Source organism: Pristiophorus japonicus, chromosome 4, assembly GCF_044704955.1.
Source record: "Pristiophorus japonicus isolate sPriJap1 chromosome 4, sPriJap1.hap1, whole genome shotgun sequence".
Taxonomy (NCBI): Eukaryota; Metazoa; Chordata; class Chondrichthyes; family Pristiophoridae; genus Pristiophorus; species Pristiophorus japonicus.
This window is the reverse complement of record NC_091980.1, coordinates 155911221-155928482: the sequence shown is the minus strand read 5'-3', so window position 1 is coordinate 155928482 and position 17262 is coordinate 155911221. Positions and strand designations below refer to the sequence as shown.

General features: G+C 52.6%; 1 protein-coding gene across 1 annotated transcript in view; it reads right to left on the bottom strand.

Annotated features, from left to right (window-relative positions):
• Window positions 1–7256: 7256 nt before the first annotated feature.
• ndufaf1 (NADH:ubiquinone oxidoreductase complex assembly factor 1) overlaps window positions 7257–17262 on the bottom strand; it is a 28478-nt gene continuing 18472 nt past the window's right edge. The window contains exons 2-4 of the mRNA XM_070878688.1: window positions 14707–14892; window positions 9931–10005; window positions 7257–7634 (exon numbers count right to left, since the gene is read on the bottom strand). Of these exons, the coding sequence (XP_070734789.1) occupies window positions 7494–7634; window positions 9931–10005; window positions 14707–14892 (402 nt within the window). The 3' untranslated portion in view covers window positions 7257–7493. The remainder of the gene's footprint in view (window positions 7635–9930; window positions 10006–14706; window positions 14893–17262) is intronic.

Below are 17262 nucleotides of genomic sequence, written 5' to 3'. Positions count from 1 at the left end.
GAAATGTTTCCACTGCCCACCTTAGGCTTGCTTGCTGAGTAGAGCACTTGCTTTGGAAGTCTCGTGTCAGGCATTCGAACAATGTGGCCCGCCCAGCAGAGCTGGTCAAGTGTGGTCAGTGCTTCGGTGCTGGGGATGTTGGTCTGATCGAGGACGCTAACGTTGGTGCGTCTGTCCTCCTCGGGGATTTGCAGGATCTTGCGGAGACATTGTTGGTGGTACTTCTCCAGTCATTTGAGGTGTCTACTGTATATGGTCCACGTCTCTGAACCATGCAGGAAGGTTGGTACTACTACAGCCCTGTTGACCATAAGCTTGGTGGCAGATTTGAGGGCCTGACCGAAGGCTGCGCTGGCGCACTGGATCAGCGTTGAACCTCATCGTCGATATCTGCCCTCGTTGATAATAGGCTCCCAAGGTATGGAAAGTGGTCCAATTTGTCCAGGGCTGCGCCATGGATCTTGATGACTGAGGGGGCAGTGCTGTGTGGCGGGGTGAGGTTGGTGGAGGATCTTTGTCTTACGGATGTTTAGTGTAAGGCCTATGCTTTCATACACCTCAGTGAAGATGTTGACTATGACTTGATAATTACAGAGAGGTGCAAGAACTATAGATTCGTGATAATGGGGGATTTCAACTATCCTATTATAGACTGGGATAGTGTATAAGGCAGAGAGGGGGAAGAATTTCTGAAGTGTGTTCAGGAGAACTTTCTTGATCAATAGGTTTCCGGCCCAACGAGGAAGGAGGCATTGCTGGATCTGGTTCTGGGGAATGGGGTGGGACAAGTGGGGCAAGTGTCAGTCGGTGAACATTTAGGGAACAGTGATCATAATATCATAAGGTTTAGATTAGCTATGGAAAAGGACAGGGAGCAATCTAGAGTAAAAATACTTAATTGGAGGAAGGCAAATTTCAGTGGGTTGAGAACAGATCTGGCCCGGGTAAATTGGAATCAAAGATTGGCAGGTAAAACTGTAGAGGAACAATGGGCTGCCTTTAAAGAGGAAATAGTTCGGATACAGTTGAGGTACATTCCCACTAGGGGGAAACATAGGGCAACTAAAGTCAGAGCTCCCTGGATGATGAAAGAGATGAAGAGTAAGGTGAAGCAAAAAAGTGTGCGTATGACAGATGTCAGGTCGAGAATACATCTGAGAATCAGGCTAAATATAGAAAATTCAGAGAAGTGAAAAAGAAAATAAGAGGGACAATGAGAGGGTATGAGAATAGAATGGCAGCTAACATAAAAAGTAATCCAAAAGTCTTCTATAGGCATATAAATAGTGAACGGGTAGTGAGAAGAGGGGTGGGGCCGATTAAGGACCAAAAAGGAGACCTACGCATGGAGACAGAGGGCATGGCTGAGGTAGTAAATGAGAACTTTGCATCTGTCTTCACCAAGGAGGGAGAGGAGATACTGGATGGGAAAATAATTGATAAGATGAGGTACTAGAAAGGCTGGCTGTACTTAAAGTAGATAAGTCACCAGGACCGAATGGGATGCATCCTAGGAAGCTGAGGGGAGTGAAGGAGAAATCGCGGAGGTACTGGCCATAATCTTCCAATCCACGGGGGTGGTGCCAGAGGACTGGAGAATTGCAAATATTACACCCTTGTTCAAAACGGGGTGTAAAGATAAACCCAGCAACTATAGGCTTGTAAGTTTAACCTTGGTAGCGGGGAAGCCTTTAGAAACAATAATCAGGGATAGAATTAACAGTCACTAGGACAAATGTGGATTAATTAATGAAAGCCTGCACCGAGTTCTAGATTCCCCGAGCGGAAACATCCTACTTTATTGCGCCCATCAGTATCTTATGTTTCAATAAGATCACCTCTCATTCTTCTAAACGCCAATGAGTATAGGCCCAACCTACTCAACCTTTCTTCATCTCAGGAATCAACCTCGTGAACCTTCTCCAAACTGCCTCCAATGCAAGTCTTTCCCTCCTTAAATACGGAGACCAAAAACTGTACGCAGTACTCTAGGTGTGGCCTCACCAATATCCTGTACAGTTGTAGCAGGACTTCTCTGCCTTTATACTCCATCTCCCTTGCAATAAAGACTAACATTCTATTTGCCTTCCTGATTACTTGCTGTACCTGCATACTAACTTTTTGTGTTTCATGCACAAGGACCCCTAGTTCCCTCTGTACTGCAGCATTTTGTAATTTTTCTCCATTTAAATAATAATTTGCTTCTTTATTTTTCCTGCCAAAATAATCTCACACTTTCCCGCATTATACTCCATCTGCCAAATGTTTGCCCACTCACTTAGCCTGTCTATATCCCTTTGCAGATTTTGTGTCCTCCTCACAATTTGCTTTCCCACCCACCTTTGTATCATCAGCAAACTTGGCTACATTACACTTGGTCCCTTCATCCAAATCATTAATGGGCCTGAAATCCCGGGGCTGGGCTTCCCGCGGGCGCTCGCCAGGAAACAGTGAGAAAGATCCTCACCGACCTTATGGTGCTGCGCCCTCCAGTGATCCCGGTCGGAGGCCTTCTCTCGCCGCGCATCAGAGCGCGTTCACGTCTTGCAGACGCGCTGGGAGAAGCTGGGGTCATGTGGCACTGGACAGCCAATCAAGGTAAATATTCTCATTCATAATAATGGGAACTCTGTAAGTAGGAATTCTCATTATTATTAATGAGAAACCCCCCCACCCCAAACACCAAAACACAAATTAAACATAGAGAAAAAAATCACATATTTAACATTAATTTAAATTAAAGTTAATAAATGTGTTACAAAAAATATATATTTTTCAGATTTTTTTAAAGTTTCGTAATTATGGTTTAAAATAAACTTACCTTAGTGGGCAGGGTTTTTAAACAGAAAAATGGGGTTTTAAATTTTATTTTTATATTTTTTTTATATGTTTTAAAACTCTTATGCTAGTAAAAGTAGGCTATGTACCTGCTTTTACCAGGCGCTAGAGTCTTCAGGACATTCGCTGGGCAAGATATGGGCAAATACCACAATCTTGCCCATGCGAATGTCCTGGCTGCTGAGATGCGGAGGATCTGTCAAGCCAGAACTTGACAGATCGTAAAAGCTGGTTTTCGGTTAGCCGGAAACCGGCTTTTGCGATGCCTTCCCGAGTCCATACACACTTCGTACGGACCTGGGAAGGCCGGAATTTCAGGGCCTATATAGATTGTAAATAGTTGAGGACCCAGCACCAATCCCTAAGGCACCCCACTAGTTACAGTTTGCCAACCGGAACATGCCCCGTTTATCCCAACTCTTGTTTTCTGTTAGTTAGCCAATCCTCTATCCATGCTAATATATTACCCCCAACCCCGTGAACTTTTATTTTATACAGTAACCTTTTATGTGGCACCTTATCGAATGCCTTCTGGAAATCCAAATACACCACATCCACTGGTTCCCCCCTATCCACCCTGCTCGTTACAGCCTCAAAGAGCACCAGCAAATTTGTCAAACATGATTTCCTTTTCATAAAACCATGCTGACTCTGCTTGACTGCATTATGCTTTTCCAAATGTCCCACTACTGCTTCCTTAATAATGGACTCCAGCATTTTCCCAACAACAGATGTTAGGCTAACTGGTCTAGTTTTCTGTTTTCTGTCTGCCTTTTTTAAATAAGGGCATTATATTTGCGCTTTTCCAAACTGCTGGGACCTCTCCAGAATCCAGGGAATTTTGGTAGATTACAACCAATGCATCCACTATCTCTGCAGCCACTTCTTTTAAGAACCTGGGATGCAAGCCATCAGGTCCAGGGGATTTGTCCGCCTTTAATCCCATTATTTTACCGAGTACTTTTTTTTTAGTGATAGTGATTGTTTTAAGTTCCTCTCTCTCTATAGCCCCTTGATGAATAGAGGTAGAAAGTACAAAAACGTGGAAATTATGATGAACCTGTATAAAACACTGGTTCGGTCTCAACTGCATTATTGTGTCCAATTCTGGGCACCGCACTTTAGGAAGGATGTGAAGGCCTTGGAGAGGGAGCAGAAAAGATTTACCAGCATGGTTCCAAGGATGAGGGACTTCAGAGGAGATTTGATAGAGGTGTTCAAAATCATGAGGGGTTTGGACAGAGTAGATAGAGAGAAACGGTTTCCATTGGCAGAAGGGGCGAGAACCAGAGGACACAGATTAGCAAAAGAACCAAAGGCGGCATAAGAAAAAAACGTTCTTTTTTTTTTAACGCGAGTGGTTAGGATCAGGAATTCACGGACTGAAAGGGTGGTGGAGGCAGATTCAATCACGGCTTTCAAAAGTGAGTTGGTTAAGTACCTTAAGGAAAAACATTTGCAGGGCTGCGGGGAAAGGGCGGGGGAGTCCAACACGGGCTCGATCGGCCGAATGGCCTTCTTCCGTGCTGTAACCATTTTATGAAAACCCTCAAGGGCTCTCTAGAAGAGCCACAATAGATTTTCTGTTCTTTATTATAGGGGAGTGTGGCTTTCGGGACTGTGTCGATGGTGGTGAGGAGGACTAGAGTGGGGAAGTATTGCATTGCCACCACAAAGACACCGTTCAGTGTGGGGCAGCCAGCTACTTGGTTCACTCTGCTAATATTTTGCTTTACGCCGATCAAAGGGGCAGAGGAGATTTACGGGGATGTTGCCTGGACTGGAAAACTTTAGCTATGAGGAAAGATTGGATAGGCTGGGGTTGTTTTCCTTGGAACAGAGGAGGCCGAGGGGAGTTTTAATTGAGGTGTATAAAATTATGAGGGGCCTGGATAGAATGGTTAGAACGGACCTATTTCCCTTAGCAGAGAGGTCAATAACAAGGGGGCATAGATTTAAAGGAGTTGGTAGAAGGATTAGGGGGGAGATGAGGAAACATTTCTTTCACCCAGAGGGTGATGGGGGTCTGGAACTCGCTGCCTGAAAGGGTGACAAGAGGCAGAAACCCTCACCACATTTGAAAAGTACTTGGATGTGCACCTGAAGTGCCGTAACCTACAGGACTACGGACCAAGAGCTGGAAAGTGGGATTGGCTGGGTAGCTTTTTTTTGGCCTCCTTCTCTGTTGTAATTTTCGATGATTCTATGAAAGTCACACAAATTGGAGATACGATATTGGTGCTGGTGCAGACCCACAACACCACTGAAATTCGGGTGAAACAGAGGCACTTCAGGTGGTCGTTGTGGGCACCCAATATGACTATTACTCAGCCTTCAATGTATCTTGGAACGATGCAGCACTTCTCAGAAATATTTGGTGTATATTAAAAAGCAGAATGCTGTCATAGAGCAATCTATATCTCACCTTGGAATGTACAAGTGGTGAGAAATAGTATGCAGTGTGGGACAGCACACTTGGATTCACATTGGCCCTGAATTTACTGGAGAGGGGCCCCTCGCGGTGAGCATCGTGAGTTGGATTTTGTCCCTTACCCTTTGGCTCCAATTGATCTTGTGCCACAAATTGATGGAAGTGTGAGTTGATATATGCTCTTGTAAAATGCATGCTCTTTTTGGAGGCACTGGGTTAAACCCCCTTAAAGCCCATCAAAGAATCCATCTTACTTCTGCTTGCCCTAGTTTCTTCATCTCAGTGGCAGCTGTGGCTCAGTGGGTAGCACTCCCGCCTCTGAGTCAGGAGGTCGTGGGTTCAAGTCCCACTCCAGGGACTTGAGCACATAAATCCAGGCTGACACTCCAGTGCAGTGCTGAGGGAGTGCTGCACTGTCGGGGGTGCTGTCTTTCAGATGAGATGTTAAACCGAGGCCCCATCTTCTCGCTCAGGTGCTCTCCCATGGCACTATTTCGAAGAAGAGCAGGAGAGTTTATCCCCGGTGTCCTGGCCAATATTTATCCTTCAATCAACGTAACAAAAAAACACAGATTATCTGGTCATTATCACGTTACTATTTGTGGGAGTTTGGCTGGAAAAATTGGCTGCCGTGTTTCCCACATTACAATGCTCCAAAAGTACTTCATCGGCTGTAAAGCGCTTTGAGGCGTCCGGTGGTCGTGAAAAGCGCTATATAAATCCAAGTCTTTCTTTTTCTTTCCTTTCCCAGTATCCCTTTTTTGCTGTAGGCTCCTCCCCCCTTCATCCCTGTATTTGTCCTTTCTTTTTCTCTGTAATCTCTCTTTTCTTTTCTCCCTATATTTTCTTTTTCCTGACATTTCTTTGGTCTATTGTATGTTTTTTTTTTAAATCTTCAATACTGCACATTGTCGTTGGTGGTGTGATGTTTGTGACCGTAATTAGTCAATTAGTTGAGTAACAAGTAGAGTTGTTGGAACTCTCCTGACTGGCCTCCCATCTCCCACCCTACATATTCAAAGCTCTGCTGCCGTATCCTAAATCACACCAAGCCCCATTAAACAATCACCCCGTGCTTGCTGACTTACATTGGCTCTCAGTCCAGCAATGCCTTGAATTTTAAATTCTCATCCTTGTTTTCAAATCCCTCCATGGCCTCACCCCTCCCTACCTCTCTTGAATTCCCTCCCGAAACCTTTCTGTCTCTCTCTCCTCTTTTAGGACACTCCCTAAAACCTATCTCTTCGACCAACTCCCTGTCCTAATATCTCCTACGTGGCTCGGGTCAAATTTTGTCTGATAACACTCCTGTAAAACGCCTTGGGAAGTTTTACTTTGTTAATGGCGATATATAACGTTACAAGGACACCCTCAAAGCCTCCCTGATAAAGTGCAACATCCCCACCGACAGCTGGGAGTCCCTGGCCAAAGACCGTCCCAAGTGGAAGAAGTGCATCGGGAGGGTGCTGAGCACCTTGAGTCTCATCACTGAGAGCATGCAGAAAACAAGCGCAGGCAGCGGAAAGAGCGTGCGGCAAACCAGTCCCACCCACCCCTTCCCTCAACGACTATCTGTCCCACCTGTGACAGAGTCTGTGGCTCTCGTATTGGACTGTTCATCCACCTAAGGACTCATTTTAAGAGTGGAAGCAAGTCTTCCTCAATTCCGAGGGACTGCCTATGATGATGATAAATACAAGCTGTTGTTGGAAAGGCAACAGTTGCATTTCGTACTCATCTTTCCTTTCATTCCTTCATGCACCAGTCTCTCATTTTGTCAGGTTAAATTCAGCCCACAATTTACCAGATTCATGAAACTTAATTTGGCAACTCACACCTCAAGGCTGCAGGTCCAGGACGATCACCACCAGACCAGCGTACCCATGAATGAAGGCTCGTGCTCCATCAGCTCACGCCAGGAGCAGGAGCAGGAGCTGGCTCCCACACAGAGTGCTGGGCTCTTGTGGACAAGAGTGCAGGACAACGATGACAAACATAGGCTTTATTACAAGTTTTCTGCATACATTCACCGCTGCTAGGTCCAGGTGAGATGTTACAGCTGCTCGTGTGTGCAAACTCGTTCACAGCTCTCCTCGGACGGGCTGAGGAAGCGCACACTGTCGGGCAGTCCACCACAGGAGATCTTCGTTAAACACGTGCAAGCGCCCCTGTGGCACAGAATGTGCCGGTCCGGCTGATGTCTAGGCAGCCCTGTGAATTGTGCTTATACCTCTGGGTTCCTCTTGTATTTCTCATAGGCAAATTCCTCGGTGTGAGCTCGGTCGTTGCACACGGCAATGAAGTCGATTTCCAATTGGAACGGCCCATCCACTTTGTCACCCAGCGTGAAGCCAAGCGTGCTGATCTGTAACAAACCACGACATTTCAGGGACGTGCGCGAGGCCCTGGGACACTGCTGCTTCAGCTTTCAATTTGTCAAAAGGCTTGTCGGACTGGAGGCCCAAACTCCTGATTTTTGGGCACCCGGTGCGGAGGGGAGCGGGAAAGTCGGAGGGCCTCTTCGTGGGACTGCTCCTGGGCCTGGCCAAGGTGGCCATTTACCGGTCCAGGCAGCGGGCGGTCGAGGGGGTCATTCAGCCCGACTGAGTGCTCTCTTCCGCGGTTACATCGAGCCAGGGTGTCCCTGGAGATGGAGCACGCGGTGTCCACCGGTATGCTCGCAGCCTTCCACGAGAGGTGGGCGCTGGAGAGACTGGAGTGCATCATCACCCCCGGCAACCAAATTTTAATTTGATTGCCGAAGTTCTCAGTTAATTTCTAAATTTGTGGGTTCTAGTGCCCTTACCGAGGGGGCACTTGATTTAAAGTTATGTTTTAAAATAGTTGTAAGGCTAGAGGAGATTACAGAGATAAGGAGGGGCAAGGCCATAGAGGGATTTGAAAACAAGGATGAGAATTTGACTATTCCAACATACTCTTGGCTGGCCTCCCACATTCTACCCTACGTAAACTAGAGGTGATCCAAAACTCGGCTGCCCGTGTCTTAACTCGCACCAAGACCCGCTCACCCATCGCCCCTGTGCTCGCTGACCTACATTGGTTTCTGATTAAGCAACACCTCAATTTCAAAATTCTCATCCTTGTTTTCAAATCCCTCCAAGGCCTCGCCCCTCCCTATCTCTCTAATCTCCTCCAACCCCACAACCCCTCCCCAGATATCTGTGCTCCTCTAATTCTGCCCTCCTGAGCATCCCTGATTATAATCGCTCAACCATTGGTGGCCGTGCCTTCTGTTGCCTAGGCCCCAAGCGCTCTAACTCCCTGCCTAAACCTCTCTGCTTCTCTTTCCTGCTTCAAGACGCTCCTTAAAACATACCTCTTTGACCAAGCTTTTGGCCACCTGCGCTAATTTCTACTTATGTGGCTCGGTGGCAAATTTTTTAATCGCAAAATACTCCTGTGAAGCGCCTTGGGACATTTCACTACATTAAAGGCGCTATATAAATACAAGTTGTTGTTGTTGCTTTCTTGGAACTCTTCTGCAAAAGGCAATTGACGCAAGGTCAATTCCGTTTATATCGGAGATAAGTCAGCACTCTGGAAAATGATCACTTACACTGTCTCCATTTATCCCGAACAGTCAATATATCAGCCAATTCTCGCTGATCACTGGTCATTATCATTAGCGTTAATTGCAAAAGATGTTGCTTAACTTCAGGCAGTTAGTCGGGGTCACCTTCCGTCCACTGCAGCACTGGTTTAATATATATCGGTAAAAAAGGAAATGCTGATTCACTTCCTTAGAGAACTCAAGACTTTTAGGCCAAGTGTCCTTTGCAGTTATACTTCCTCCTTTGAATCGTCTTCTTATTAAATGTTAATTTTTGAGACATTCACAACAAGGTGGCAGCGATTCATGGACTTTCAAACTGACCAGCGGTTTTCGAGTGAACGTTGCTGACACGTGCAGCATACTCTGTGCTGGCCTATAGAGCTTGGCAATGCTCTTAACACTTGTTAAACACGGTGGCACTGGAATTACTTGGGGAGCTCACCTGAAAGTCTGTCAACGGCCACAGCATATAGCAGGCAAACTGTGTTTGCACGCGCTGAGTAGTGGGGGTGGTACTGTGTTAATAAGCTTCCGCTGCATTCAAAAATGATGAGACATCTCCTCAGGATCACAGGGGTCCAAGCTTTGATCTCCTGTTCTGTGCAGAGCTGGCTGGGATCAGCCAAAGTGGCACTGCGGGAGACGATAGGTCTTGGTGCCCCAGTTACAGGGGGAAAGAAACTCAGCTTTGTAGCTGAACAGTGGCTGGAGGATGTACACATATGTTGCTGGGCGAGGGCAAGATGGGCTGTGATGCCCTCCGCATTGAAATATCCTGCTGACACTCACTGTTTCAGCTCAAGCACAAACAACGAGTGAGGCCTACAAAATCGAGTGGGCCTTTCCAGGACAGGAGCGGGGGACAAACTGGGGGACCTTTGTTGGTTTCACAGCCAGTCCTGCATCCTGCGAACATGTGTTGGAACCCATGACAAAACTGAATCGCTCTGTGCTCAAAATAACTTGCCCGGGATACCGCCAGTGACAGACAACACCAGGGGAAGTTCTGCTGATCATCGGCATGTGTCTGAATGGGGCTCTGTTAAAACACTCCTGCCGGTCGTGCAGTTCAGTGAAGGTCTCCTACCTTGTCAAGCCACAATGGATGCTGGTTATCCTGGATTCGACCCCGACTGGACAGAAAGAATTTGGAGAACGGAATCTGGGAAACAAGCACAAGAGTCAAGAAGCTTAAAAGGTTACCTTTGACCTTCTGGTAAAGCGAGACCAGGTAGAGGCCCGAGATTCTCCGACATACAGTCTTGGTACAAAAATACCAGTGGTTGGCCACCAGCAGCAGGGCAGACAGATCATTCATGGCCCATCCACCACGGGCAGGGAGGCACCCATCTGCACACTCCCCAATCCTACTCTCTCCAATCCCCAACCCCGCTCCCTCCAATCCCCGACCCCCACACCTCCGTCCTCACCCGCTGACCCCGCTCCTTCCTCTTCCCCCGACCCCACACCCTCCTCTCCCCCCGACCCCACTCCTTCCTCCCTCCACCCGACCCCACTCTCTCCAATCCCCGACCCCACACCTCCGTTCACCACCCCTCGACCCCGCTTCCTCCTCTCCCCCACTGACCCCGCTCCTTCCTCCCTCCACCCGACCCCACTCTCTCCAATCCCCGACCCCACTCCTTCCTCCCGACCCCACACCTCCGTCCTCCCCCCCCCACCACCGGACCCCACGCCCTCCACCCCCCCGACCACGCTTCCTCCTCTCCCCCCAACCCCGCTTTCTCCTCCCGACCCCACACCTCCGTCCTCCCCGCACCCCCTCCCCCAACCCCGCGCCCTCCTCTCCCCGACCCCGCTCCCTCCAATCCCCGACCCCGCTCCCTCCAATCCCCGACAGCACCCGACTCCGACCCTCCACCCTTCGGCCCCGCTCCCTCCACCCCCCCAGCCCGACCCCGCTCCCTCCTCTCCCCCACTGACCCCGCTCCCTCCTCTCTCCCACCGACCCCGCTCCCTCCTCTCTCCCACCGACCCCGCTCCCTCCTCTCTCCCCAACCCCGCTCCCTCCTCTCTCCCCAACCCCGCTCCCTCCTCTCCCCCCCCGACCCCACTACCTCCTCTTCCCCCCCCGCCCCCCGACCCCACTCCCTCCTCTCCCCCCCCCGACCCCACTCCCTCCTCTCCCCCCCCCGACCCCGCTTCCTCCTCTCCCCCCCCGACCCCACTCCCTCCTCTTCCTCCCCCCCCCGACCCCGCTCACTCCTCTCCCCCCCCTGACCCCACTCCTTCCTCTCCTCCCCCGACCCCGCTTCCTCCTCTCCCCCCCCCGACCCCACTCCCTCCTCTTCCTCTTCCCCCCCCCGACCCCGCTTCCTCCTCTCCCCCCCTGACCACACTCCCTCCTCTCCCCGCCCCGACCCCGCTCACTCCTCTTCCCCCCCCCGACCCCGCTCACTCCTCTTCCCCCCCCGACCCCGCTCCTTCCTCTCCCCCCCCCGACCCCGCTCCCTCCTCTCCCCCCCCCGACCCCGCTCACTCCTCTTCCCCCCCCGACCCCGCTCCCTCCTCTCCCCCCCCCGCTGACCCTGCTCCCTCCTCCCCCCCCGACCCCGCTCCCTCAGACCCCACTCCCTCCAGCCCCCCGACCCTGCTCCTTTCTCCCGTTCCCTCTGCCCAACCCCACTCCCTCCCCCCACCCTTTGTTCCCCAAAATTTTAATTGACCTCTGTGTTGAATATACTCAATGACTGAGCCTCCACAGCCCTCTGGGGTAGAGAATTCCAAAAATTAACCACTCATCTCAGTCCTAAATGGCTGACCCCTTATTCTGAGACTGTGACTCCGTGTTCCAGACTGTCCAGCCAGAGGAAACATTTTCCCAATAAAGCCCCTTAAGAATTTTATATGTTTCAATTAGATCACCTCTCATTCTTCTAAACACTGGGGAATAGAGACCTAGTCTACTCAATCTCTCCTCATAGGGCAATCCCCTCATCCCAGGAACCAGTCCAGTGAACCTTTGTTGCACTCCCTCTAAGGATGTCTTTTCTTAAGTAAGGAGACCAGAACTGTACACAGTACTCCAGATGCGGTCTCACCCAAGCCCTGTATAATTGTAGTACGACTTCTTTACTCTTACACTCAAATCTATTTCTGTGATTCGTATACAAGGACACCCTGGTCGCTCTGAATGCAAACATTTTCCAGTCTCTCATCAGTCAAAATATATTCTGCTTTTTTGTTTTTTCTACCAAAGTAGATAAGTTCACACTTGCCCACATTGTATAGGTGCAGCGCCTAAAATCCAGAACCCTCGGGTCCCAGGCCGTTCCGCATTCTGGGCTTTTGATTTCTTTTCTGACATCATGAATCCGAAAACAGCCGAGACCAGGTTCAGGTATTTCAGGATTTCGGAACGTCAGAAAGTGCGGAGGGTGGGGATTCCCACCGAGGAGGTTGTCGGGCCGGGCACCGCCGGGGAAGTGTTTGGGCCGGGCCCCCGGCGTGGAGGTTGTCCGGCCGGGCCCCGCCAGGGAGGTGTTCGGGCAGGCCGAAGAGGAGACCCCGAGGTCAGGGCAGTGGCGGTGGGGTGAGGCCCGAGGTCAGGCAGCGGCGGGGCCCTGAGGTCGGAAGGGTCGTCGGGTCCGGATTCCGGAACATTTTACAGATTCCGGACGACCCTGCCACCGATCTGGAACTCCGGATTCTCGACGCTGCATCTGTATTCCATTTGCCATGTTCTTGCCCACTCAGTCAACCTGTCTATAACTCTCTGCAGCTTCTTTACATCCTCCTCATAGCTTACTTTCCTACCTAACTTTGTATCAACAGCAAAATTGGATAAGTTACACTCAGTCCCTTCATCTATAACATTAATATAGATTGTAAATAGCTGGGGCCCAAGCACTGCTCCTTGCGGTACCCCATTAGTCACAGCCTGCCAACTGCAAAAATTCCCATTTATTCCTACTCTGTTTTCTGTCCATTAACCAATCCTCAAACCATGCCAATATATTACCCCCAATCCTATGAGCCCTACTTTTGTGTAATAACCACATGTGTGACACCTTATCACCAACTATTTACAATCTATATTAACGATTTGGAAGAAGGGACTGAGTGTAACGTAGCCAAGTTTGCTGATGATACAAAGATGGGAGGAAAAGCAATGCGTGAGGAGGACACACAAAATCTGCAAAAGGACATAGACAGGCTCGGTGAGTGGGCAAAAATTTGGCAGATGGAGTATAATGGTAGATGGAAAGTGAGGTCATGCACTTTGGCAGAAAAAAATCAAAGAACAAGTTATTATTTAAATGGAGAAAGATTGCAAAGTGCTGCAGTACAGCGGGACCTGGGGGTACTTGTGCATGAAACACAAAAGGATAGTATGCAGGTACAGCTAGTGATCAGGAAGGCCAATGATATCTTGGCCTTTATTGCAAAGGGGATGGAGTATAAAAGCAGGGAAGTCTTGCTACAGTTGTACAGGGTATTGGTGAGGCCACACCTGGAATACTGCGTGCAGTTTTGGTTTCCATATTTACGAAAGGATATACTTGCTTTGGAGGCAATTCAGAGAAGGTTCACTCGGTTGATTCCAGGGATGAGAGGGTTGACTTATGAGGAAAGGTCGAGTAGGTTGGGCCTCTACTCATTGGAATTCAGAAGAATGAGAGGTGATCTTATCGAAACGTACAAGATTATAAGGGAGCTTGACAAGGTGGATGCAGAGAGGATGTTTCCACTGATAGGGGAGTCTAGAACTAGGGGGCATAATCTTAGAATAAGGGGCCGCCCATTTAAAACTGAGATGAGGAGAAATTTCTTCTCTGAGGGTTGGGAATCTGTGGAATTCGTTGCCTCAGAGAGCTGTGGAAGCTGGGACATTGAATAAATTTAAGACAGAATTAGACAGTTTCTTAAACGATAAGGGAAGAAGGATTTATGGAGAATGGGCAGGGAAGCGGACCTGAGTCCATGATCTGATCAGTCATGATTGTATTAAATGGCGGAGCAGGCTCGAGGAACCGTATGGTCTACTCCTGCTCCTATTTCTTATGTTCTTATTGAATGCTTTTTGAAAATCCAAATACACTACATCCACAGTTTCCCCGTCATTCATCCCACTGGTTACATCTTCAAAAAATTCTGAACAGATTTGTCAAACACAATTTCCCTTTCATAAAACCATGTTGACACTGCCTAATCATACTACAATTTTACAAATCTCTGGTTGGGCCTCAGCTGTGTACAATTCTGGGCACCACATGTACAGAGGAGGTTTATCAGGATGATACCAGGGATGAGGTACTTCAGTTATTTAGAGAGACTGGAGAAGCTGGGATTGTTTTCCTCAGAGCAGAGAAGGTTAAGGGGAGAACTAATAGATATATTCAAAATTATGAGGGGTTTCAGTAGAGCAAGTAAGGAGAAACTATTTCCTCTGGCAAGCAGGTTGATTTAAAATAATTGGCAAAATAATTAGATGGGAAACGAGAAGAATTTTTTCTCCCATAGAGGGATGTTAGGATCTGGAAAACACTACCTGAAAGGGTGGTGGAATCAAATTCCATAGGAACTTTCAAAATGGCAATTGGACATGTAGTTGAAGAGGACAAATTTGCGGCATTATGAGGAGAAAGCCAAGATGTGGGACTAAATTGGACAGCTCTTTCAAAGAGCTGGTACAGGCCGACAGACAATTTGTCCTCCTTCTGTGTCAGCCTTGATGAGGAGCTCAAGTCTCTGGAGTGGGAGTTGGACCCATGACCTTCTGACTCAGAGGGGAGAGAGCGACCCACTGAGCCACAGCCAGTACTAGGGTCCTGCACTCATGGGTATAAATCAGGGCCTTCATGTGAGGAGGGGAGAAGGCCGGGGTGAAAGAATGTCCCACCTTCACATCCTGCCAATAGGGGCCTCCCCGGGTGAACAGGAAGTAATTGTAGAGGTCGTCCTTCTGATGGGTGAAGTACATCTCACTGCTCACGTTCACCATCCAGGGACGGCCATCCCCTCGAACCCGCAGGTGCAGTGTGTTGAAGTTCGACAAGTCGTGGTGTTTCTGAAGGTCGAAAGCGCCCTGCATAAGGGACAAAATGAAGCTGTGTGACTGGAGGTAGGGCTCAGGGCGCCTGTACACAAATGGCGTTGGCGACACTGCCCTCTGCACCCATGAAACAGCCACTGGGATCTCCACGCATGCTGCAAAACTGTCAAACTCTCCCCCCACCCCACCGGGGAAGAGTGGGGGGGGGGGGGGGGGTAGGTGGAGAGAGGAGAGTCGGGGGGGGGGGGGGGGGGGAGGAGAGTCGGGGGGGGGGGGGGGGAGGAGAGTCGGGGGGGGGGGGGAGGAGGAGGGGGAGTGTCGGGGGGGGGGGGGGGAGAGGGGAGCCGAGGCGGGGGAGGGGAGCCGAGGGGGGGGGGGAGCCGAGCCGAGGGGGGGAGGGGAGTCGAGGGGGGTAGGGGAGTCGAGGGGGGGAGGGGAGTCGAGGGGGGGAGGGGAGTCGAGGGGGGGAGGGGAGTCGAGGGGGAGGGGAGTCGAGGGGGGAGGGGAGTCGAGGGGGGGAGGGGAGTCGAGGGGGGGAGGGGAGTCGGGGGGGGAGGGGAGTCGGGGGGGAAGGGGAGTCGGGGGGGAAGGGGAGTCGGGGGGGAAGGGGAGTCGGGGGGAAGGGGAGTCGGGGGGGAAGGGGAGTCGGGGGGGAAGGGGAGTCGGGGGGAAGGGGAGTCGGGGGGGAAGGGGAGTCGGGGGGGAAGGGGAGTCGGGGGGGAAGGGGAGTCGGGGGGGAAGGGGAGTCGGGGGGGAAGGGGAGTCGGGGGGGAAGGGGAGTCGGGGGGGAAGGGGAGTCGGGGGGGAAGGGGAGTCGGGGGGAAGGGGAGTCGGGGGGGAAGGGGAGTCGGGGGGGAAGGGGAGTCGGGGGGGAAGGGGAGTCGGGGGGAAGGGAGTCGGGGGGGAAGGGGAGTCGGGGGGGAAGGGGAGTCGGGGGGGAAGGGGAGTCGGGGGGGGAAGGGGGAGTCGGGGGGAAGGGGAGTCGGGGGGGAAGGGGAGTCGGGGGGGAAGGGGAGTCGGGGGGGAAGGGGAGTCGGGGGGGAAGGGGAGTCGGGGGGGAAGGGGAGTCGGGGGGGAAGGGGAGTCGGGGGGGAAGGGGAGTCGGGGGGAAGGGGAGTCGGGGGGGAAGGGGAGTCGGGGGGGAAGGGGAGTCGGGGGGGAAGGGGAGTCGGGGGGGAAGGGGAGTCGGGGGGGAAGGGGAGTCGGGGGGGAAGGGAGTCGGGGGGGAAGGGGAGTCGGGGGGGAAGGGGGAGTCGGGGGGGAAGGGGAGTCGGGGGGGAAGGGGAGTCGGGGGGAAGGGGAGTCGGGGGGGAAGGGGAGTCGGGGGGGAAGGGGAGTCGGGGGGGAAGGGGAGTCGGGGGGGAAGGGGAGTCGGGGGGGAAGGGGAGTCGGGGGGGAAGGGGAGTCGGGGGGGAAGGGGAGTCGGGGGGGAAGGGGAGTCGGGGGGGAAGGGGAGTCGGGGGGGAAGGGGAGTCGGGGGGAAGGGAGTCGGGGGGGAAGGGGAGTCGGGGGGGAAGGGGAGTCGGGGGGGAAGGGAGTCGGGGGGGAAGGGGAGTCGGGGGGAAGGGGAGTCGGGGGGGAAGGGGAGTCGGGGGGGAAGGGGAGTCGGGGGGGAAGGGGAGTCGGGGGGGAAGGGGAGTCGGGGGGGAAGGGGAGTCGGGGGGGGAAGGGGAGTCGGGGGGGGAAGGGGAGTCGGGGGGGGAAGGGGAGTCGGGGGGGGAAGGGGAGTCGGGGGGGGAAGGGGAGTCGGGGGGGGGAAGGGGAGTCGGGGGGGGAAGGGGAGTCGGGGGGGAAGGGGAGTCGGGGGGAAGGGGAGTCGGGGGGGAAGGGGAGTCGGGGGGGAAGGGGAGTCGGGGGGGGGAAGGGGAGTCGGGGGGGAAGGGGAGTCGGGGGGGGAAGGGGAGTCGGGGGGGAAGGGGAGTCGGGGGGGGAAGGGGAGTCGGGGGGGGAAGGGGAGTCGGGGGGAAGGGAGTCGGGGGGGAAGGGGAGTCGGGGGGGGAAGGGGAGTCGGGGGGGGAAGGGGAGTCGGGGGGGGAAGGGGGGGAGGGGAGTCGGGGCGAGGGGAGTCGGGGCAAGGGGAGTCGTGGGGCGGGGAGTCGTGGGGAGGGGAGTCGGGGGGAGGGGAGTCGGGGGGAGGGGAGTCGGGGGGAACGGGAGTCGGGGGGGAACGGGAGTCGGGGGGAACGGCAGTCGGGGGGAACGGCAGTCGGGGGGGAAGGGGAGTCGGGGGGGAAGGGGAGTCGGGGGGGAAGGGGAGTCGGGGGGGGAAGGGGAGTCGGGGGGGGAAGGGGAGTCGGGGGGGGAAGGGGAGTCGGGGGGGAAGGGGAGTCGGGGGGGAAGGGGAGTCGGGGGGGAAGGGGAGTCGGGGGGGAAGGGGAGTCGGGGGGGGAAGGGGAGTCGGGG